We start from the raw sequence: 23410 nt of genomic DNA on the forward strand, positions 1-23410 counted from the left end.
ATCCATTTGCTGGTTCACTCCCCAGATGGCCACAATGACCACAGCTGCGCCAATCCGAAGCCAGGAGCTTCTTCCAGGTCTCCCATAGGGGTGCAGGGGCCCCAGTACTTGAGCCATCTTCCATTGCTTTCCCAGGCCATAGCAGAGAACTGGATCTAAAGTGGAGCAGCTGAGACTTGAACCGGCACTTGTGGGGAGCAACCCAGACTAGACTAAATTACTGGAACTGCTAAGACTAACTCTATGCATCTGATCTCCCACAATATGGCGCTGAGAAGGAATAAACAACTTCCACACAGCTGCCTCACCAATTCAACTAACAAGCTGCAGGAGCTGATCCTGCTCCTGATTGAAGAGAGCAGTGTGCTCAGCATGTGGGCAGCAGACCACGGACTGGTGGAAGAGGACTATAAAGGAGGAGAGAGACAACATGCACCAGGAACATCTGAGGAACATCTGAGCAACCCCTGAGAGAGCCGGCCAGCGGTGTGCCGCTCCTCCGCGGAAGCGGGGAAAGTGGCGGGGGTGCCGGCAGCTAACCCGGGAAGAGCCGGGGAAAGAGAACAACGCAGGGTCCGGTGTCGTTCCTCTGCGAGTTGGAGAGCGACAGGCACTCATATGGGTTGCTGGCTTTACCTGCTATTCCACAGCACTGGCCCCTAAACTGATCTTTTGATTCTGTTTTCCATGTTTTGAGCCCTTCATACAGTTTAGTGGTTGCAGGGGAGGGAGACCTTCTCACCCGCCCTGGACCCTCAGGTGTGGACGTGAGCTGGATGCCCTTTCTGAGCCAGGTTGGACAGAGGTCCCAGGCCACAAGGGCTGTGCCACTGACCTCTGGGTGGAGCTGTGCAGACCCTGGTCCTTTGTTGGGCTGAGAGCATCCGGGTGTTCCTAGGCCACATTTGCTTGTGCAAGTGAACACTTAAGGTAGCTTGGGGAGAAAGAATGTGGTGCTGACAGCCTGCACTGGGGTTGGGGGCTGCAGACTCCTCCCACCTGAGGGGCAGATGGCAGTCAGAGGAGGAGCCTCCACCAGGGCTCTGCTCAGCAGGTTGCCTGGTCACAGCTCAGCCCACCAGCCAGGTTCATGCGGGTTACAGATGACAAGTAAAACTGTTAAAGGTGAAACAAAAAATGTCATTGTGTGTGTGTGTGCGTGTGTGTGTGTGTGGAGGTGTGGGGGATGGGGAGCAGAGTCACTCTGCAGCTCTAGGCCCTCTCTCCCCTAGGAACTTCCTGGGTGTCAGGAGATACAAGGCTCCTGTCCTACTGCATCTGCTCCCAGTTGTGACAGGAGTTGCAGGAATCTACTGTATGTAGCTTAGACCCTGACATATAATATGCATGGGATAAGATTTAGTTTCTTCTATGATTTCCTGAAATTTCCCTAACATCTCTCAACCTTGGGAAGTCTCGGTGCTGGGCAGGGACAGGTGGTGGCTGAGGGGGAGGGGCTGAGGGCACTGTGAGCTCAGGTTGTGCTGCAGCCACTCCCAGGGCAGCTGTGGTGCTGGAGTGGCCCCAGGGCTGGGCCTCTGCAGAGGCTGCTGCACCTGTGCCAGCTAAGCTGCTCCTCTGGTCTCCTGGGAGCCACTGCCTCCTTTGGGTGAGGATTCCTGGGCCCCCAGCATGGACCTGGAAGCAGAGTTTGTGGCATTGAAGATGGCTCAGACAGGTGCAAGCCTGGGGTGGATTTACCAATTGCTATGGACTCTGGGGCTCTGAAATTTCTGGAGCTACTAAATTTAGTGACATTGGAGGAAGTAACAGCCGGAAGCAGGGAAGCAGGTAAACTGACTTTGAAACACCTGTGGGTGAAGAAGAAGAAAGTAGGGAACTGGTAGGAAGGGAGGGGCCTGAGAATGTGGTGGGGCTCAGGGCAGTGGAGGGGGGCAGCTGGAGAAGTCTCAATGCAGGAAGAACCAGGACGAGGTTAGTGAGCACTGAGCCTGTGTTCATTTCTTTGATTTCTATTTCTCAAATGTGCACTAGGCCAGGCCCTGCTCTGACTGCATTAGTGACTGTGCTGACACAGAGTCAGGAACCTCTCCCTGCAATCCTGGGGAAAGACGCTGTTACTCACATTTGCAGATGAGGGAACTTGTGGGGAGCAACTGGGAGCAACTCGGACTAGACTAAGTTACTGGAATTAAGACTTATTCTATGCATCTGCTTTCCCACAATATGGCGCTGAGAAGGGAAACAGCTTCTACACAGCTGCCTCCAGTTCAACCAATAAACTGTGGGACCTGCTCCTGATTGGAGGAGAGCAGCGTACTCGGCGTGTGGGTAACAGAGTTGGGATTGGTGGAAGAGGACTATAAAGGAGGAGAGAGACGGAATGCACCAGGAACATCTAAGGGGAACATCTAAGGGGAACACCTGTGCAGCCCCCGAGAGAGCCGGCCGGTGGTGTGCTGCTCCCCCGCGGAAGTGGGGAATGTGGCAGGGGGAACCGCCCTTCCACGGAGGTGGAAGGGTCGGCAGCCAACCCGGGAAGAACCAGCAGCAAACCCGGGGAGGGCCGAGCAGACAAAAGAACAGCGCAGGGTCCTGTGTCGTTCCTCCACGAAGACGGGGAGTGACATAATGGTGCCGTGACTCGGATATGAAACCTATGCAGGGTTTAGTGTCGTTCCTCCATGAAGAGGGGGAGCGACATAATGGTGCCGTGACTCGGATAGGAAACCTAGGAGGGAAGAAGTGGAAAATACCGGAGAGAGAGACTAGAAGAGCCTAGGGGAAAGCCAGACGGAAAAGGTGCCGGAAGAAGCTATTGAAAGCCTAGGCACAGACTCGGATATGGACTGTGGGAAAGAAGTTAGGATTTAAAGTGAAAGCAAGAAGAAACTTAGACTCAGATACGGACTGCAGGTTGAAAGTGAAAGTGAAACCTATAAGAAACTTAGACTTGGATACGGACTGTGGGGAGAGGCCAGGAGAAATGAGGGAGGAATATTGTTGGAAGAAAATTTAGGGAAATATACTGGGTAGAGAAAAATGTTAGGGAGGATGAAGCCGCGAGTGCAGGCCGAGGCGGAAACGGAAGCCATCTTGGAATTCTTCAAGTCACCCCGGGGAGCAAGAGGCGAAGATCTGGAACCAGAGGCAGAGACGTGGGCCGCCAGGTTGGAATTCGCCAGGTTAGTCCGGGGAACTTGGATTGAATGCTAGTGGCGGAGACGTAAGCTACGCTGTGTGACTCGCGGAAGCCGCCGCGTGCAGAGAGAGCACGGGGCGTGAATAGATAGGGAACGCGGGGCTGGTGCGAGGCCGTGGTGCGGGCGCGAAGTGCGTGGAGACCGCAGAGCGTGCGCGCAGAGCCGGGAACCCGCCGGCGGGGCGAGGCGCCGGGAAGCCGCGCAGAGCCGTGAAGCTGCCGCGGGGCGAGGTGCCGAGAAGCAGCCTCGGGGCGGGCGCCGGGAAGCCGCAGGGATAAGAGAAACAGAAGTTTAGAAGTAAAATGAGAGAAATAGGAATGCTGGTAGATAGAAGTAAAATAGGAGAAATAGGAATGCCCGGAAATAGAGAAATAGAGAAAGGCCTCCCCACAACATGGCAATGAGAGAGCTTGGATTCGGTCTGCCTAATTAGTGAGGCGATGAGCACCTGCAGGCGGCTAGCAGCTTATGCGCCGCAGGTCACCGAAGACAGGCACGTTATCAACACCAATAAGTCTCCCCACAATACGGCAATGAGAAGGCTTGGATTCGGTTTGCCTGATTGCTAGGGCTTGTAAGCACCTGCAGGCAGAGCAGAGCATGCACTGCAGGGCACTGAACACAGGCACGCATCAGCGCCTAAAAACCTCCTCACAACATGGCGAAGAGAGGACCCGGATTCGGTTTGCCTGATTGATAGGACTTGTAAGAACCTGTGGGCAACTCTAGCAAGCAGAGCAGAGTGTGTGCTGCGGGGCACCGAAGACAGGCGCGTATCAACGCCAAAAATAAAAAGAAAGGGGGATCTGTGGGGAGCAACTGGGAGCAACTCGGACTAGACTAAGTTACTGGAATTAAGACTTATTCTATGCATCTGCTTTCCCACAATATGGCGCTGAGAAGGGAAACAGCTTCTACACAGCTGCCTCCAGTTCAACCAATAAACTGTGGGACCTGCTCCTGATTGGAGGAGAGCAGCGTACTCGGCGTGTGGGTAGCAGAGTTGGGATTAGTGGAAGAGGACTATAAAGGAGGAGAGAGACAGCATGCACCAGGAACATCTAAGGGGAACATCTAAGGGCAACACCTGTGCAGCCCCCGAGAGAGCCGGCTGGCGGTGTGCCGCTCCCCCGCGGAAGTGGGGAATGTGGCAGGGGGAACCGCCCTTCCACGGAGGTGGAAGGGTCGGCAGCCAACCCGGGAAGAACCAGCAGCAAACCCGGGGAGGGCCGAGCAGACAAAAGAACAGCGCAGGGTCCTGTGTCGTTCCTCCACGAAGACGGGGAGTGACATAATGGTGCCGTGACTCGGATATGAAACCTATGCAGGGTTTAGTGTCGTTCCTCCATGAAGAGGGGGAGCGACAGGAACTGAGGCTCAGAAACTCCAGGGCTCTGCCTTCAGCTGTGACCCAGAGTGGCTGAGCCTGCAGGGAGCACCGCGGGGCGGGGCGGGGGGGGGGGCTGAGCCTGTTCTTCCCAGGAGGAAAGCCTGCCTCCTCTTCCTGCCCACAACCAATGGGTGATGTGGGGGTCATTTCCTCTGTGGGGCTGCCTCCCCCCAGGGTCCTTAACTGTTAGTGCAGAAATCTTGGAATATGGAGAGTGAGGATTCACCTGTCAGCAGGAACTGGCCCTGGGTACCTGCTGAACACAGGGCCAGGACCTGGGCCGTGGAGTTAGAGTCTGGGGGTGGGGTCTAATTTAGGTGAGTGTCACAGCCACAGATGCCACAGGTGCTGGGCCCCTGGGACGGGCAGCACAGGCTCGGTGAGGAGGGGTCTGTCTCTGACGCTTCTCAGGGACACCCAGGTCACCACTGGGAGTTGAAGAGCTGCAGGCAAGCAGGAAGTGGTGCGTCCTTCAGGGTGAGTGGCCTGAATCAGGGTCCTCTGTCCTGGTGCGGTGGGTCCTGGGCACTGTGTGCATAGTGGCATGGTTTCCTCCATGGGGCCCCTGGGGCTGAGAAAGAAGAGCCTGATTTTCCAGGTGAAGGAACTCAGTTGGGGTGGGAAGAGGAGGGGCTGTTTCCCGCCAAGCTGCCCTAAGAGTTCTGTGGCACACCAGTCTTTCTAGATGGGCTGGTATAGCCAAGGCCCAGTGTCTGTGCTGGGTCCCCTGTGGGGACCCCTTGTTGTGTGCTGAGGCTGTAGGGAAGGCTTTGTTTCTGTTGGTGCTGACAGGGCGGCCCTGGCACTGGTTCCCCAAAGAGAGGCTGGCGCTCTGCTGTGTCCTCTCTCCTTCCTGCTGCCTGCTAGCCTAGGCCTCCTCCTCCCCGCCTCTCTCCCCAGCTCTGAGGACATGGAGCATGGCTGCTGCCCCTCTCTGCTCTGCAGTCTCACCTCCCTGCTTCTCCTCACCCCGCTGCCCACGTGGGGCTCTGCAGGTGAGTCTGTCCCTTACTCATTCTGGGTCTTCTTCTGGGGTGGGAGGAGCCCCAGCCCTCTTAGTCAGGACAGGGTGAGGTTGGCAGAGGCCCAGGATATGGTGGTGCTGCCCCAAGCACTGGTTGTCATTAAGAAGTTAGGATGAGTCACTCAGCCATCCAGTGGGTATTAGAGAACTTGAGCAAAATTGTCTAAGGATTTGGGGCCTACTTATGTCAAGTATCAATAATTTGAAAATACCTCTCCCCTCACTTTTGGCTCCCTCCTTTTGTGGTGTTCTGCACATTCATTGGTTCATTTAGTTCCTCCCCTAATATTAATGGAATGTCGACTATGTGTTAGGAACTGTTCCATGACCACAACAGATGTGTGTCTCTGCCCCTGCCTGTGTCTCTCCAGTGTTCTCAATCTATTCTGTGTCCACAGACAAGTTCCAGGTGATCGGCCCCTCAGATCCCATTGTGGCAGAGTTGGGTGGTGATGCCATCCTGCCCTGCTCCCTGGTCCCAGCCATGAACGCAGAGGACATGGAGCTGCGGTGGTTCCGAACCAAGTTCTCAGAGGTGGTGTTCGTGTATCAGAACCTCCAGGAGCAGCAGGAGGAGCAGATGCCCCAGTACGCAGGGCGGACCTCGCTGGTGAGGGACCTCCTCACCCAGGGGCAGGCTGCCGTGCGCATCCAGAAGGTCCAGGTTTCAGACAATGGAAGGCACACCTGCCTCTTTCAGAAGGGAGACTACTATGAAGAGGCCACTTTAGAACTGCAGGTGGCAGGTGGGTGACCTGATCTGTATGCTGGGTCTGCACCTTGGGAGTGTTGGGTTTTGGAGGAAACTCATGTAATTAAACATCTCATTTCATATGTGAGGAAAGACAGCTCAGTCACTCATTGATGTTTTCCGTATAAATCTTGTACATGGAGCCCCTAGTGTGTCAGTAGGGTTTACTCACACATCTTTGGTGTGGTTGTGGAAGTAAAATCAAAACCAAAAACTTCTCCCAAAATTTTTCTTTGCAAAGGCAGTAGGGAAACAAACAGCTGTTTTAAAGCTGATTAAGCCCCTAATAGGAAAGTGAGACGCATCACAGGCCGTCAATTAAGGGATTACAAAGACAAAGAATCTCAACTTCTTTTTTTTTTTTTTCAGTCGATCAGATTTAACATGAATTCCAGTTTTAGAAGGTTTTATTTATTTATTTTTACTTATGTGAAAGAGCAACAGAGAGCGGTAGAGACAGAGACCTTCCATCTGCTGGTTCACCCTCCAAACGCCCACAAGAGCACCAATGGCACAATTGCTCTCCAAGCCTCTGCTTCAGTCAGGCTAAGCTCACTCTTCTCAGAGTGGAAGTTGGGTCACAACCAACCTCAGAGTGCCAATAGAGGGAACCACCAAGTGTGGTAGAGGGCTGGCTCCATACAAAGATGGAGAAAGTATAGGAGTTATTTTAATAATATGTATTAAGTTCTGAAAGTCTGATTTTCTAGTGTAGGTAAGGAAACCTGGCAGAGATAACTCATAGGGGTATGGGAATAAGAGAAGGGAGTGGGGAGACAGGATTATTCATTGGTATAAATTTGGAATTGATTTACAGAGGCAGTGGGAATCATAGCAGGTGCCTCAGGAGTGAGTGAGGTGAGGAGATCAGAGGTTCAGGATGGAGTCCTGGGGTCAAGTTCCTGCTCCTGGTTTCTCTGGGCCTCAGTCTTCCCATCTGCAGTGTTGAGGAGAAAGCCCCCTACTCTGTGCCCCCATGGGTCCCAGGGCTCCTTCCCCTCCTTCAGGCCATGCCCTCCCATGGAATCTCCAGAATGGAACACAGTGACTCCCCTGTAGCTGTGCCACACCCAGATCCTGCTGAGGGCCCTGGGCCAAGTGGTCTCCAGGGTCTCCACAGCTCCCCTCTTGCAGGCCTGGGCTCTGCCCCTCAAGTGCACATTGAAGGGCCGGAGCAGGATGGGGTCCGCGTGGTGTGCAAGGCCTCGGGCTGGTTCCCGAAGCCCCAGGTGCAGTGGACAGACCTCAGCGGGAAGAAGTTCCTGGAGTTCTCTGAGGCCCATGCCCAGGACGCAGCAGGGCTGTTCAGCGTGGAGGCGGCTCTGGTGGTGAGAGACAGCTCTGCAGGGAGTGTGAGCTGCTCTGTCCTCAGTCCCATCCTGGGCCAGGAGAAGGCGATGGCCGTGTCCATCCCAGGTCGGTGCTGCTTCTCATTCCTGGCAGGGCTTGGGAGGTGGTGCCGGCATCCCTGAGTGTGCAGGGTGGGCCTGGGTGCTCCCCTGACTGGGTCTCTGCCTGGGCCCCAGAGCCCTTCTTCCCGCAGGCCTCTCCCTGGAAGGCAGCTTTTATTGGGAGCCTGATGGTTCTGGGGCTCCTGCTCTTTGGGGCTGGCTGCTTCACCAGGAGAGAGCGCTCTGCAAAGCTGCAGGAGGGGAGAAACGGGAGAAGCTGCGCCGGGCTAAGGAGGAGGTCCAGCGGGCAGAGGAGGAGGCCCTGAAGGCCAGAGGTAGGAGGCCAGGGGCCAGGCAGGGGGGCAGCTGGTGCTGAGAGGAAGGATGCTGGGAGATGAGTCTGTGGGTTCTGCTCTCCAGAGCAGGTGGCTGTGGAGACCCAGACAGGATAGCTGGAGGCTGGAGCTGTGTGTGGGTCTGGAGTGAGAACTTTTCTAGGATATAGATGAGGTCTTCCTGTGGATTCTTCGGGCACACGGTCTCTCCTTTTCTTGAGGATGGAAGTTCATGGATTTTTCTGTCTCTTTCAGATGATCTCCAGGCAGAACTTGGTAAGCTCTGCTCCCCCTCCTGAACTCTCCTTGTACAATTGTGGATGTCACTCCTGTTCTTAGCTCAGCTGTTCCCTGTGTGATGCTTTTCAGGTAGGAGGAAGACAGCTTACCTGGCTTGTGAGTGACTCTCCAGATGTCCTCTGGTCTCCTGTCCCACCTGTGCCCAGCTGTCCCCTCCTTGTCTGTGTCCAGGCACAGACATGTGGACCCGCGTTGGGTGGGTCAGTGGCAGTGGTGGTGGCAGAACCCTGCTCACTGGGCTCTCAAACATCCGGATGGCTGTTTCTTGTTCATGCTCCAAGATGTGTATGCTGCATCCTGTATCTTTTTCCAACCCTGGGCTGTCCCCATGTGAGTGCCATTAATTTTTTCTACCTCCAGTGTTCTAGCTCTTGGTCTGCACAGGAAACCATAACCAGATGCACTGAGATTCCATGAGAGAGAGATGAATAAATGGGGTCGTTGAGCTTGGGGGTGCAATTTCTGCCCCCTCCCTTCCAAAACACCACCCAGGGGGAGCCTTTCCTCTCCTTTTTTCAAAGGTGCTGATGAGATGTGAAAGGGAGAGGACTGGGTTGGTGACCAGATGTGGAGATGGGATGGGATGAGCTGAGCATCTCTCAGCATACTGCCGCTTCTCTCTAGAAATATTTTAAGGAGGATGTTTGGCTCCATTGATCCCAGAGGGGGTCTCATTACCATGTGGTTTCTTCTTTGCCTTTAATTTTCCCAATATACCCAACCACGATATATTATGCAATAATTGTTAATGTAGAATAAATTGTGCTTTTAAAAATATTTATATTATTTTAATTTGAAAGGCACAGTTAGAAAGAGAGAGAGAGAGAGGGAGGGGAGAGAGAGAGAGAGAGAAATAGAGAGATCAACCATCTACTGATTCACTTCCCAAATGGCCATTATTGCCAGGACTGGCACAGGCTGAAGCCAGGAGCTTCACCTGGGTCTGCCCCATGGTTGCAGGGGCCCAAGCACTTGGACCACCCTTTGCTGCTTTCCAGGTACATTAGCAAAAGGAGGGATGGGAAGTAAATTATCTTCATATGGGCATGTTTTGCTCCTAACAGCACCGAGGGTCCAGTGACACAGGAGTCTTTGTGGGTTTTGAGGCACAGGGCAGAGAGCTGACAGCCAAAGTCACCCAGCAGTGGGGCAGGGGTGCAGCTTAGCTGTCCTGCAGACTTCCTGATCTGTGGTCAGGGAGTTTCCCACAATCCTCTGCTGTCTGCACCTGCAGGAGGCCCCTCCTGTGCAGCCTCTCTCCTCCTGCAGAGTCTGACCTTCAGCACAGAGGGCAGGGAGGGCTGAGCAGGTGGTGTGGCTGTGGTCTCACCAGGGTGTGTTTCCTTTCAGCCTGGAGGAAGGCGCAGCTGTACGCTGGTAAGTGACGCTGATGGTTCCTCTGCTCACCTGCCCTGCCTCTGCACTGCCCCTTCTCTACCTGTGGACTCAACTCCAGATGGGCTGGGCATCCCTGCTCTCCCTGTACCTGTTGTAGCCTCTGTGGGAAGACAGCAGGGGCTCCTCTTTGGGAACACAGCTCTGCTTCTGTTCTGGGCCTTTTGTCTACTGCAGGTCAAAGTGAGGGTTAGCAACACATTCTTAAACCCCTGTTCAACTGACCCTTGTCATTGGAGTGGTGACCACAGAGAGTCAGGTGTGAGGAAAGCCTGGAGCAGGACAATGAGTGTGTAGATCAGGAAGTGCCGGTCTCCAGATGACCCTGGAAATCACGCTTCCCTGCTCAGGACTCAGATTTTACTAAGTGGTCATGGGAATCTATGTTCTTCTTACCCCCAAATCCTCCCTTTATGGCCCACTTTGGTCTTCCTGGCCCTGGAATGTGCTCTTCTCTGCTTCTTCGTGCTCTGACCACTGTCCAGCCTGGGTTTCTTCCTCTAAGTATCAGTGGTTGCTGAGGAGTTAGTTACTCTGAGTAAATGTTCTAAATCCAAGAACAGAGGCTCTGGGATGTTTGTGGATGGATTTGTGGGTTGAGATTTCTGACATACCTGAAATTGTATGCAACATTTCAGTACTCTGAGATTAGAAAAGCTTAAAATATATTTGACATGCAGAGAGTGAGAGCAACAGCGAGAATGACAGATATCCCATCTCCTAGTTCACTCCCTAACTGCTAGCAACAGCCATGGCCACGTCAAGGCCAGGATGAGGACCTCAGCCTAGATCTCCCACATGCATGTCAGAAACACACCCCCTCAGTGCTGCCTCTCAGGTTCTCCATTGGCAAGAAGCTGGGGTCTGTAGCCTGAGCTGGGGATTGAACTCTTCATGTTTGAGGTGGATGTTTTAACCACTAAGCCAAATGCCCAATGCTATTTTTTAAAAAGTATGTTAATTTGAATAGGAGAGAGCGCAGACCAGAGAGAGAGAGAGAGAGAGAGAGAGAGAGAGAGAGAGAAACACATTTCTGTTGGCTATTTCATTCCCAAATATCTGCAATGGACAGGGTTCTTTTTGAAGTTTTGAAGTGAGCCAGAGCTTAAGCCAGGAGGAGCTGGGAATCCAATCTAAGTCTCCAACACTGTTGGCAGTGACCCCAACTTAACAGATCATTCACTGTTTCCAAGGGTGTGCCTTGGGAAAAAGCTAGAATTAGGAGCTGCAGCTGGAAATCAAACCCAAGCACTCTGACATCAAATTCAGACATCTTAACCCCTGTCTTTGTTGGAAGGTCTAATGCCTGCCCCTGAGTAGCTTTCTTTTTCTTTTTTTTTTTTCTAGAAGAACAAAAAATGCAATATGTGATTGTTCACGACCATTTTTTTCACTTTTGGAGAGTTCTGAATTCATTAATGGCTCAAGTACACTTATTTGATTTTTCATGGGCAATATATGAAGACTGGAAAAGGAGAAACATAGAAAAGTAGAAATTGCTACCTAGAAAAAGGACGGCAAGCATACCGTGTGAGAAAAGAGCATGTGGGGAAGAGAAGAGGAGATGAGGGAGAGAGTGAGTGCTGTGCAGGTGGCTCAGAGTGACTGCAGTGGCTGAAGGCCCAGCCCTGGTGTTGGAATGTAGGGAGTGTGCAGAGAGTTTACAGAGCTTATGTGTGTGAAATAGAATTGATTCCCATACACCTTGTATATACATTTCAGGAAAAATCTAAATTAAAGCGTATTAAAATTTAGAGTGTGAGCAAGCTTTCATCCCAAGCTCACTCCTTGAATCCTTCAACCATCGCTGCTGCCTCCTCAGTCTACAATGGAGAGAAGTTAGAGTCCAAAGCTGGAGCTAACTCTGGCGTGGAGCCGATATCACACAAGGAACTGTAAGAGGTTGGATGGCAGCCCACAAAGCTGCAATCAGAGGTCAGGATGCTTGTGTGTAGGCTCTTATGATCAATGGAACAAACCCGGCAGCTCAAGATGACCATGGACACACTGCTTTATATCCCACTGCTACTCATGGATGCTCTTTCACTTTATAAATAATGCTCCAAAGTGGGGTGGTGAGGGGCTCCTGTTCATTAGTGCTAATATATACTATTACAGATGGGATAGCATGTGTTAGGGTGGCTATCACTACCCAACATTTAAAATCTCCTATATGACTGGTAAAGTAATTTAATTGTTGGATTCTTCATGCCAATTCAGAGTTGGAAGATTTCAAGCTCCTAGGCAAAGGTGACCAGGATTCCAGGGTGACTGATGGGAGAACAGAGACCTGTACATGAGGCCACTTTTCATGGGGTTTTGGCTGCTTACAGCTTCTTATTAAGTGGGGATGTAGCATAGACTCTGGGGGCCACAATGGAAACCTTCCAGTTCATTAGCAGCCCTGGAAGGCCACCTTCACTGTTTCAAATTCCTACTCAGTAGAACAAGCAGCTTTAAAAGTCTTCAATGATAATGGAGAAAATGTAGCAGACCTGGCACAGAGGTTCTTTAAGCAGAACATCTACAGTTTATCCAGGGGACTGAGTATGAAGGAAATGATGTGGAAGGTCAGGAAACCTTAGCATTTCCAGGTCCTGTGGCTGCCCTTAAGGGTGATGTGGAAATGCTGAGAAATCTGCAGAGGTTGGAGTAATCCATGTGAGTGAGTGTGATGATGGTGGATCAACTGCTGAGCTTAAAGCTGCTGCACAAGGTCACATAGAGTCTGCAGTGGTTCATTACAGAGGAGCAGACAGTGACATCACCACAAAGCAGGGGACCCAGTGATGTGGCCATGAGGTTTTCCCATCTGGTGAAGTTTTTTGTTTAAACCTTGCAAAATATCATTTTATCAAATTGCATTTTTATTCAGGTAATATAATTGTTGTTTCAACATTAAGAAGGTAGGAAAACATACATAAAACACTTTTGAAAATAGAGTACAGCAAAATTATATTTTTAGCTTTGATTTCTCCAAACCTCTTTTGGAGACAAAATAAATCTCCAAGCCTATTTTGGGTGCTTATCACACCAGTATCTGGACGTGCTATAGGGTCCTGTGAGTGTGGCTGCTGAAGTAGACATACTCTCCTCTCCAGGGCTCAGGGCCCCTTGGGTGATGTTTCCTTCAAACCATAAAGTATGTTCTCAGGAAAAGGAAGAGAAAGGAGCTGACCTGACTCTCCGGGAGAGAAAACCGAGCACCAAGAGCAAGTTGTACTTCCACACTCACCTCTTCTCTTCTCAGGGTTGGACATCCAGGCAAATGCAACTTCTTTTTCTTTCTATGAAAGGTCGGCAGGTGGGATGAGGACACACAGACAGCTCCCATACCAGCAAAGTTTTTAAATTGGCTACAGAGGGTCTGGCACTGTGGCATAAAGGTTAAACAGCCACCTGAAGCACTGGCATCCCATATGGGCACTGGTTTGAGTCCCAGCTGCTCCACTTCTGACCCAACTCCCCACTAATGCACCTGGGAAAGTATTGGAAGACGGCCCAAGTGCTTGGGCCCCTAAACCCACTTGGGAGACCCAGAAGAGGCTCCCGGCTCCTGTCTTCAGTTTGGCTCAGCTCTGTTGGCTGTGGACATTTGGGTAGTTAACTAGTGGATGGAAAATCTCTCTCTCTCTCTCTCTCTCTCTCTCAGTGTGTGTCTGTGAGTCCTTCTCTCTGTGTAACTCTGCTTTTCAATTCAAATAAATAATAAATAGGGGCCACGGAAATCTGCTATAGAGGATGCTAATGAAGTGGTTATGAGGTTTTTACAGAAGACACGATTATAGGGAAGTGCTGATGCCAAGGGTGGTTTAAGTCTCAGGGAGCTGTATAAACAGATGTGAGAATGAGAGCTTATTAAATCCTGTAGCCTTATGACACCTTCTGGATATTGCTGTGAGCAACTACAAACATGTGAGAGGGAAAACAGAAGAAAAGTTAAGGCAGAAGCCAGTACATCTCAAGTCTGCAAAGGCCATCTCAGCTGCGGGGCCAGCTCAGGTGTGAATGACTATGTAGAGAAAAATTAGAGTGTCAGCCGGTGAATATGGAGCAGAGGTGAATAAACCAGGGGAAAGGCTGGAATGTGTTCAGGTCTCCAATGTGGGAGCTTTGAGGATGACTCCTGTGAGCCGAGCAAAGGGAAGAGGCAAGTGGGAACAAAGGTGTCCTCTAGGGCAGTGATGTGAGAAGGCGCTGAGCAGTGAACTCACTTAAATAAACTTGCTTCATTTTTTTCTCTTTCATTAAAAAATGAAACAAACAAATAAAAAGACCTGGAGCCAGGGACTGAATCCAGGCACTCTGATGTGTCACACGGGTGTCTCAGCTGTCAGGCTCAACACAAGCTCCCCAAACTTATATTTGTTAAAAGCCATTTTGAAGGGGCTGGAGCTATCATGTTGTGGGGTAAGCCACTGCCTGCAGCGCCCTCATCCCTTGTGGGTGCTTGTTTGCATCTCAGATGTTCCACTTCCACTCACTTCCTTGCTAATGCACCTGGGAAAGCAGTGGAAGATGGCCAAAATGCTTCAGGCCCCACAACCACATGGGAAGCCCAGAGGAAACTCCTGGCTCCTGGTTTGGGCCTGGTCCAGCTCTGGCCATTGTGGACAGTTGGGGAGTGAACCAGATGAAAGATCTCTATCCCCACAACCTGGGCCCCCAAAAACTCATGGGATGAGTCAGTTAAAAATAAAATAAATCTTAAAAATGTCATTTTGAAATAAGCATCTAGGGGCCAGTGCCGTGGCTCACATGGTTAATCCTACGTCTGTGGTGCCAGCATCCCATATGGATGCTGGGTTCTAGTCCTGATTGCTCCTCTTCCAGTCCAGCTCTCTGCTGTGGCCTGGGGGGCAATGGAGGATGGCCTAAATGCTTGGACCCCTGCACCTGCATGGGAGACCAGGAATAGGGACCTCGCACCTGGCTTTGGATGGGTGCAGCGCCGGCTGTAGCAGCCATTTGGGGAGTGATCCAACGGAAGGAAGATCTTTTTCTCTGTCTCTCTCTCTCACTGTCTAGAGCTCTACCTATCAAATAAAAAAAGAAAAAAAAAAGAAATAAGCATCTAGTGAAGCTGCCTCTGATAAGGAGAACATTTCACTCTTCCAGCTGCAGGTAGGGAAGGAACAGGGTAAGGGAGATGCTAGGGCAGTGGGGGGTCACTGTGGTGACGGGAGGAGCTGTGCTCTCTGGCCTGTGTAATGTTCCCCCCACTTCCCTCTCAGAACTGGATTCTTCTGCTCATGGTCAGGGATGTGGACTGTGAGAAACAGTCATGGCCCTCTCTAAGGGGAAGGAGGCCTGGACAGCAAGTGAACAGGGAGCCACCTTATAGAATCTGTGTCTCCAGAAGACTTATTTATAAAAGGTGAGATCATACAGTCTTCTCTTACCATAACCCTTTTTCTGCTTAGTTTGTATCATATATTTTTTTACCTAAATTCTTTTTTAATTTTATTATTTTTTAACTTTTATTTAATAAATATAAATTTTCAAAGTACAGCTTTTGGATTACAGTGGCTTTCCCCCCCCCCATAACTTCCATCCCACCCACAACCCTCCCATCTCCTGCTCCCTCTCCCCTTCCATTCACATCAAGATTCAATGAATCTTGATGTGAATGGAAGGGGAGAGGGAGTGGGAAAGGGGAGGGTTGTGGGTGGGAGGGACGGTATGGGGGGGGAAGCCATTGTAACCCATGAGTCGTACTTTGGAAATTTATACTCATTAAATAAAAGATAAAAAATAAAAAAAAAGATTCATTTTCAATTATCTTTATATACAGAAGATCAATTTAGTATATATTAAGTAAAGCTTTCAACAGTTTGCACCCACACAGAAACACAAAGTGTAAAGTAGTGTTTGAGTACTAGTTATACCATTAATTCACATTGTACAACACATTAAGGACAGAGATCCTACATGAGGAGTAAGTGCACAGTGACTCCTGTTGTTGACTTAACAATTTGACACTCTTGTTTATGGCATCAGTAATCTCCCTAAGCTCTTGTCATGAGTTGCCAAGGTTATGGAAGCCTTCTGAGTTCACCAACTCTGATCTAATTTAGACAAGGTCATAGTCAAAGTGGAAGTTCTCTCCTCCTTTCAGAGAAAGATACCTCCTTTTTTTTTTTTTTTTTTTTTTTTTTTTTTTTTTTTGACAGGCAAAGTGGACAGTGAGAGAGAGAGACAGAGAAAAAGGTCTTCCTTTGCCGTTGGTTCACCACCCCCAATGGCCGCTGCGGCCAGCGCGCTGCGGCCAGCACACCACGCTGATCCGAAGCCAGGAGCCAGGTGCTTCTCCTGGTCTCCCATGCGGGTATAGGACCCAAGGGCTTCAGCCATCCTCCACTGCACTCCTAGGCCATAGCAGAGAGCTGGCCTGGAAGAGGGGCAACCGGGACAGAATCGGGTGCCCCGACCGGGACTAGAACCCAGTGTGCCAGCACCACAGGTGGAGGATTAGCCTAGTGAGCCGTGGCACCGGCCTTTTTTTTTTTTTTTTTGATACCTCCTTCTTTGTTGGCCCATTCTTTCTACTGGGATCTCACTTGCAGAGATCTTTCATTTAGGTCTTTTTTTTTTCTTTTTTTTTTTTTCCCAGAGTGTCTTGGCTTTCCATGCCTAAAATACTCTCATGGGCTCTTCAGCCAGACCTGAATGCCTTAAGGGCTGATTCTGAGGCCAGAGTGCTGTTTAGGACATCTGCCATTCTATGAGTCTGCTGTGTATCCCGCTTGCCATGTTGGATCATTCTCTCTCTCTTTTTTTTTTTAACTTTTATCTAATGAATATAACTTTCCAAAGTACGGCTTATGGATTACAATGGCTTCCCCCCGATAACGTCCCTCCCACCCGCAACCCTCCCCTTTCCCACTCCCTCTCCCCTTCCATTCACATGAGGATTCATTTTTGATTCTCTTTATATACAGAAGATCAGTTTAGCATACATTAAGTAAAGATTTCAACAGTTTGCTCCCACACAGAAACATAAAGTGAAAAATAATCGATGATTTTTTAAATGATGATGAAATCAGATCAGACCTATTGTCATGTTTAATCCCAGTGAGAGTCAAGTTGGGAATTGATAATTTCTTCTTTTTTTTTTTTTACAGAAGATCAGTTTAGTATACATTAAGTAAAGATTTCAACAGTTTGCACCCCCATAGAAACACGAAGTGAAATATACTGTTTGAGTACTCATTATAGCATTAAGTCTCAATGTACAGCACATTAAGGACAGAGATCCTATGTGAGGAGCAAGTGCACAGTGACTCCTGTTGTTGACTTTACCAATTGACACTCCTGTTTATAGCATCAGTAATCTCCCTATGCACCAGTCATGAGTTTCCAAGGCTATGGAAGCCCCTTGAGTTCTCCGACTCTTATCTTGTTTAGACAAGGTCATAGTCAAAGTGGAGGTTCTCTCCCCCCTTCAGAGAAAGGTACCTCCTTCTTTGAAGACCTGTTCTTTCCACTGGGATCTCACTCACAGAGATCTTTCATTTAGGTTTGTTTTTTTTTTGTTTTTTTGTTTTTTTGTTGTTTTTTTTTTTTTTTTCCAGAGTGTCTTGGCTTTCCATGCCTGAAATACTCTCATGGGCTTTTCAGCCAGATCCGAATGCCTTTAAGGCTGATTCTGAGGCCAGAGTGCTGTTTAGGACATCCGCCATTCTATGAGTCTGCTGAGTATCTTGCTTCCCATGTTGGATCACTCTCCCCTTTATTTATTCGATCGGTTAGTATTAGCAGGTACTAGACTTGTTTATGTGCTCCCTTTGACTCTTAGTCCTTTCATTTGTATCATATATTTTAATATGATTATTGGAGACTTGTACTCATTTGATTTTTTTAAAGATTTATTTTTTTATTTGGAAGTCAGAGTTATAGAGAAATAGAACGAAAGAGAGGAAGGGAAAGGAAAAGATAGAGAGAGAGAGAGAGAGAGAGAGAGAGAGAGATCTTCCATTCACTGGTTCACTCCCCAAATGGCCACAACGGCTGGAGATGGGACAGGCCAAAACCAGGAGCCAAGATCTTCCTCTGGGACTCCCATGTGGGTGCAGGGGCTCAAGGACCCAGGCCATCTTCTGCTGCTTTCACACATGCATTAGTAAGGAGCTTTGTGGGAAGGGGAGCAGCCAGGATGCAAGCCAGTGCTCAGTTGGGATGCTGGGCCTACAGGATGGGGCATTACATGCTATGCCACAGTGCCGGCCCCACCTATTTGTTTTGTAAGAACAAACAGCGTCTTTACTATAAACCAAGTTTTTTCCCATGATGAGTTCACAACTGTACAAATGTCTCATCTCTAGTTATGAATATGAAACAGTTCCTAACTTACATATTTCTTGTGAAATTAAGTGAATTTTATGTTGGTATTTATTAAACAGTACTTGCTGTGCTATACTCTTTTTTTTTTTTTGACAGGCAGAGTTAGACAGTGAGAGAGACAGAGAGAAAGGTCTTCCTTCCGTTGGTTCACTCCCCAAATGGCTGCTATGTCCAGCGTGCTGGGCTGATCCAAAGCCAGGATCCAGGTGCTTCCTCCTGGTCTCCCATGCGGGTGCAGGGCCCAAGCACTTGGGCCATCCTCCACTGCCTTCCTGGGCCACAGAAGAGAGCTGGACTGGAAGAGGAGCAACTGGGACAGAACCAGCGCCCCAACCGGGACTAGAACCCGGAGTACCGGTGCTGCAAGCAGAGGAGTAGTCTAGTGAGTCATGCGCCGTCCCTGTACTATACTCTCAAAAAATTGAATCCTGGTTCTGTTTTCTCCTCCTTTTCCTTCCTTCCTTTTTTCTCCTCCTCCTCTTCTGTTATGGTACAGAACTTTACAGTTACTTTTACAACTAATGTCTTGGTGAAAAACAAGTACATTAAACATTCACTGTTCTTCCAGAAGTTACATCAAGCAGCCACATCATTTGATGTGATTTTGTTTCCTATCCAGCAAATCAATCTAGTTAGTATCTAGCTTTCTGCTCCCCAGGAATGAGCATGGAGGTGGAAGGGATGCAGTAGCCTTGGTCAAATCCAGGAGAGATTTCCTGTGCCCCTCCAGGTGCTCATGCTGGGGAGGCGGGGCTTAGCTGGTCCTGAAGCCCCTGTGTTGTTGTCAGCTGAGGAAGGGCAGGGCAGGTCCTGTCTGATCACTTGGGAGCGCTGTTGATGACCATGTTGCATGAGAGTGGAGTTTGTGGTCTGGGAGACTTGGCTTTGAATGGGAGATTGATGCACTGTGTCTCTTTTTCCTCCATCCCAGACCTTCCCTTGCCCACTGGCTCTCTGGGGCCCTCTGGGGCCCTGTATCTCAGACCACACCGCATGGGAATTTCCGGGTCATGCCTTCCCCATGTTCAGGTTTCAAGGGTCCTCTTTCTCTCTCCAGATGCCTTCTCCTGCCAGTTCTGCTCCGTGCTGGGTGTAGCTCCCAAGCACACGTGATTGTAGGAGGTTTCTATTTGCTGCCAGAAAAATGACCTCTGCCTTGGTGGCTCCACCACACACATTGACTGTCCTACAGCTCTGTGGGTCAGAAGTCTGAGACAGGTCTCACTGGGCTAAAACACCTGCAAGTCTGCATTCCCCTCTGTCAGCTCCTGGATTTTCCAGCATCTGACCCCACTTGCACACCTAAGTCCATGGCCGCATTCCTCTGTCTTCAAAGACAGCAAGGTATACATCTTTCAACTCTGGTTCCCTCACTCTATTACTTCTCTGGCACTCACACCTTGGCAGGCTGCATGCTTTCAGGGTTCACATGATTGGATTGGGCTCACCTGGATCATCCAGTGAACTACCTTAACTTCAAGGTCCTAACCTTTATGCCATGTGCAAAGCTCCGTTTCCCTGTAGGTGACAGAGCCACAGTTATAGGGATTAGGACAGGGACATCTGAGAATCATCCTCCAGGTTCACATCAGCTAGGTGTAGCCGCCTCTCTCCACCTGTGGGTACAGGCAGCCTGCTAGTTCAGCTCAGTCAGTGCTTCTGATGTAAATGGAGGTGCTGGAAATTATTATCTCCACCATTTATTTATTTATCTATTTCTATTTTTTATTTTTAAAGATTTTTTTATTTATTTGAAAGTCAGAATTGTACAGAGAGAGGAGAGGCAGAGAGAAAGAGAGAGAGGTCTTCCATCTGGTGGTTCACTCCCCACTTGGCTGCAATGGCCGAAGCTGCACTGATTTGAAGCCAGGAGTCAGGAGCTTCTTCAGAGTCTCCCACATGGGTTCATGGGCCCAAGGACCTGGGCCATCTTCCACTGCTTTCCTAGGCCATAGTATAGAGTTGGATTGGAAGTGGGTCGGAACCGGTGCCCATATGGGATGATGACCTTTCAGGCCAGGGCGTTTACCGACTGAGCCACAGGGCTGACCTCTAACTCTTCAATTTATGCTTAAGAAAACCTGACTCCACGATGATTTGTGTTTAAGAACCCAAGAAGCATAATTTGAGAGTGAAATCTGGGAAATGCCTTTTCTGTTTGGTCAGTGTCCAGCCTCTCAGTCTCTGGTATTAAGCTTATGGCTTGGGGGAAAGACTGCTGTGTGCATGTGTATGTGCGTGTATGTGTGTGTGTGTGTGTGTGTGTGAGAGAGAGAGAGAGAGAGAGAGAGAGAGTGTAAGACACAGTCATCAACTGAATGTCTCCCACACATTTCCCTGTAACTCTCCCATCAGTGTGTAAGAAGAGCAGGTGCTGGGCTGACCTGTGCAGTCTGTGCAGACCCCTGATATGTAATGTGTTTCTCTTGTAGACTGGCGGAAGCTATGGTTCCTGGCCTGTGAGTGACTTCGTGTTCTTTCTGTGTGTTCCTCCCTGTGGCCCCCTTGGCTCTGGCCTCTCCTTCAGTTCTCTGTTCTGGTACAGATGCTGCCACCATCAATAGTGGTGGTGGGGGGGGCTGAAGTGACAGGAACAAGGCCAGGCTGGTTGTCAAGGTCTCTGTGACATGTGTGACCCAAAGAGAGGTCTCCTGGTTCCTCCTCCTGCTTTGAGACCACAGGCTTCTGTCCCAGAGCCCTTATCTCAGGAGCCTTGCCCCTCCCCCATGCAGCTAAGTGGGTCTTGGGGTGGATGTGCACCCGTGTTGTGGGGCCAGAAGTGGCCTTGTATTAATGCAAAATCTCTCTGCACAGTTTATCACTCTGGATCCAGGCTTTTCCCATGTCAACCTTCTCATCTCTACTGAAAAGAAGACTGTGACCTGGACGTATACTAGTATGAGCAGGGATGACCCCTACAGTGTGTTGGGCCTGGAGGGCATCACGTCAGGAAGATATCACTGGCAGGTGGAGATCAGCAGCAGATAGTTCAGTGAATGGGCTCTGGGCATCTGTAGGGAGCACATGAGAAGAATAGTCCAGTATACACAGTCCCCAGATGATGAGTTTTGGATTTGGGGGTGGTTTTACAATACTACCTTGCATGGGATGAGATTCGGCAGGCTCTATCCCTTAGGCAGGATCCCCGCAGGGTGGGGATTTTCCTGGACTACAGTGAGGGGGACGTCTCCTTCTACAACATGACAGATGGCTCCCACATTTTCTCCTTCCCCTCAGCTTCTTTCCCTGGAACCCTCTTTCCATACTTCTCACTCTGGGCTGACGTGACCCTGAGCATCTGCTCCACAGAGGTGGGGTCTGAGGGGCTCCCTGTGCCCCTTAGCAAGTCTCCTTCTTTGGAGGAGGCTGGGAGGCCCCCAGGGGAGGGGCTCAGCTCAGGCTCTGGAGTGGATGGAGCTCCCCCAGGGGCTGAGTCTCCATTGCTGCCCTGAGCCCCATAGGGGCCCTCACTGCCCCTGACTCCTCAGTGAGACTCTTGCTGGGGCTGCAGGCTCCTGGGACAAATCCTCTGGGGCAAGTCCTGATGGACCAAGAGCTTTCTCATCTCGTGGTTATGAGAACTGCTGGTTCACACCTGTGTTCAAACAGCAGAAGATACAAGTTCACAGCTGTTTGACTGGTTTAGGATAGGCTGGATTTTACTATGGGAATTTGTTTTTTTCTCTTTTTTGTCTTCAAATATTTTTATTGATTTTCCATTATTTTAGGATATGAATTGGACTAAAGTCTGAATTACTGTGCCCAAGAAAGCAGAGTTTAATTATCCAACATGAATCTGAGAGAGGGCCTAGAAGTTGAGGGGGGTCCCCAGCTCTGTTCTGGGAGGGTTTGTTCTATTTGACTACAGAAGTTGGCCATCTGAACTTTTCCATGGAAATGAGTGACTGATGGATATTTAGAGGAAAGGTATTTAATGGTCTACTTCATTTACTTCCATACTGGGATGGAGGAAACACATATGATTTTCCACACTTCAGTAATTTCTGTTCCCAGTGAAGAAACTGCTGTGTTAATTCAGGGATCTAAGGGGAGGGCTTGGATCCCCTTCTGTGTCAACACTGCAGCTGTGGGAAGAAGAGAGCTGCTAGCAGGGTAGCAGTGGATCCTGAGTAAGATGAAGACGAAGACAAGAATTTCCTGATCAAGTTCAACTGCAGATAGCTTAGACCGCGAGCGTGGTTCTAGTTACTCAATGAATTGCCTCTTTATGATCCAAGTCCAATTGTCACAGTGAGTGGAAAACCACAGCACTCAAAATGAAGCAGGACTGTTGAGGCCTCAGATTCTTCCAGCAAGGAGACGTCCATTCTTCCAGATAAAATACTTTGACCAGGAAGGGGCATGTGGTGCAGATGTCCCGATGCTGCTTGAGACCCTCATGTCCCATGTTGGAGTGCCTGGCTGGCTCCCGTCCTGGTTCTATTTCTGATTCTCACTTCCTGCTAATGCTCACTCTGGGAGGAAGCAGTGATGACTGAAATAGTTGGATTCCTGCCAGCCATGTGGGAAACCTTGATTGAGTTACATGTCTCTGTCTTCAGCCTTGTCCAGCAACTTTTGTTTGCATTTGGAGAGTGAATCAGTGTCTGGATGATCTCTGTCTTCATTTCAAATAAAATGAAAATAAAGGAAAAAATAAAACTATCTGATTGGCTATCAGTTCTGACTGAGGGTGAGAGAGATGAAATGGGAGTGGAAGAAGGAAGTGGAGGATAGCACCTCTGGCCTTGTAACCAGTTATACCAATAAGGAAGACAGGAGCTGCTATGGTTTCACTATTCATGTTGCCAAGCTCAGTCGGGACTGCAATCTTATAAGTTGTATATTAACAGTGAGGGGGTGGAAACTTAATGAAATTACTGTAGAGTTGAGGACTTGTGAAGTGATTGGAGTGGATCGGGTTGTTAGGGCAGAGCCCCTGTGATTGGATCTTGGTGGATTTATGGGGTGGGAAAGAGAGCACATGGACACATGGACGATGTTGCCATATTGTGATTTTCAAAGGCGGCCCCTGTAAAAGTCTGCACTGTGCTCTCTGGACTTTGGTTCTCCAGATCTGTTAGCCAATATAAGCCTCTTGTCTATAAAATTACTCTGCCTCAGGTATTTCCTTATTGCAACAGCAAGCTGACTAATTTTTATCTTTGCTTGTCTTGTGTATGTTGTGTATGTCTTTGTATGTAGTAATTATTTTCTTCTTCTCTCCTTACATCCTTACATGATGTTATATGTAAATTGTTTAAGATTTGGTTTATATTATAGTCTTATATAATGTATGTTTTATTTATTCTCATTT

At 49.4% G+C, this 23410-nt stretch overlaps 2 protein-coding genes and 1 pseudogene across 13 annotated transcripts in view; 2 read left to right on the forward strand and 1 right to left on the reverse strand.

Moving 5' to 3' along the window:
• Positions 1-23410, reverse strand: part of LOC100343357 (butyrophilin-like protein 1) — a 363518-nt gene that overhangs the window by 238097 nt on the left and 102011 nt on the right. The gene's annotated exons all lie outside the window — the stretch shown is intronic.
• Positions 1496-22758, forward strand: LOC138849881 (butyrophilin-like protein 1). 10 transcript variants are annotated; one of them, XM_089334168.1, is made up of 11 exons: positions 1496-1791; positions 4966-5031; positions 5455-5549; positions 5982-6324; positions 7464-7745; positions 7856-8055; positions 8311-8331; positions 8425-8685; positions 9706-9732; positions 20526-20552; positions 20908-22758. In XM_089334168.1, exons 1-6 carry the CDS (start codon positions 1710-1712, stop codon positions 8044-8046), a joined length of 1059 nt encoding a protein of 352 aa, XP_089190294.1. In that variant the 5' UTR covers positions 1496-1709; the 3' UTR covers positions 8047-8055; positions 8311-8331; positions 8425-8685; positions 9706-9732; positions 20526-20552; positions 20908-22758. The 10 variants fall into 10 exon arrangements, with proteins under 10 accessions (XP_089190294.1, XP_089190295.1, XP_089190293.1 ...); XM_089334169.1 differs by having other exon boundaries at positions 8425-8451; positions 8527-8685; positions 20526-22758; XM_089334167.1 differs by having other exon boundaries at positions 20526-22758.
• LOC138849760 (ankyrin repeat domain-containing protein 42 pseudogene) lies at positions 8637-12583 on the forward strand (annotated as a pseudogene).

The sequence above is a fragment of the Oryctolagus cuniculus genome, chromosome 5, assembly GCF_051225735.1.
Source record: "Oryctolagus cuniculus isolate XC-2025 breed Fujian yellow rabbit chromosome 5, ASM5122573v1, whole genome shotgun sequence".
NCBI classification, from domain to species: domain Eukaryota; kingdom Metazoa; phylum Chordata; class Mammalia; order Lagomorpha; family Leporidae; genus Oryctolagus; species Oryctolagus cuniculus.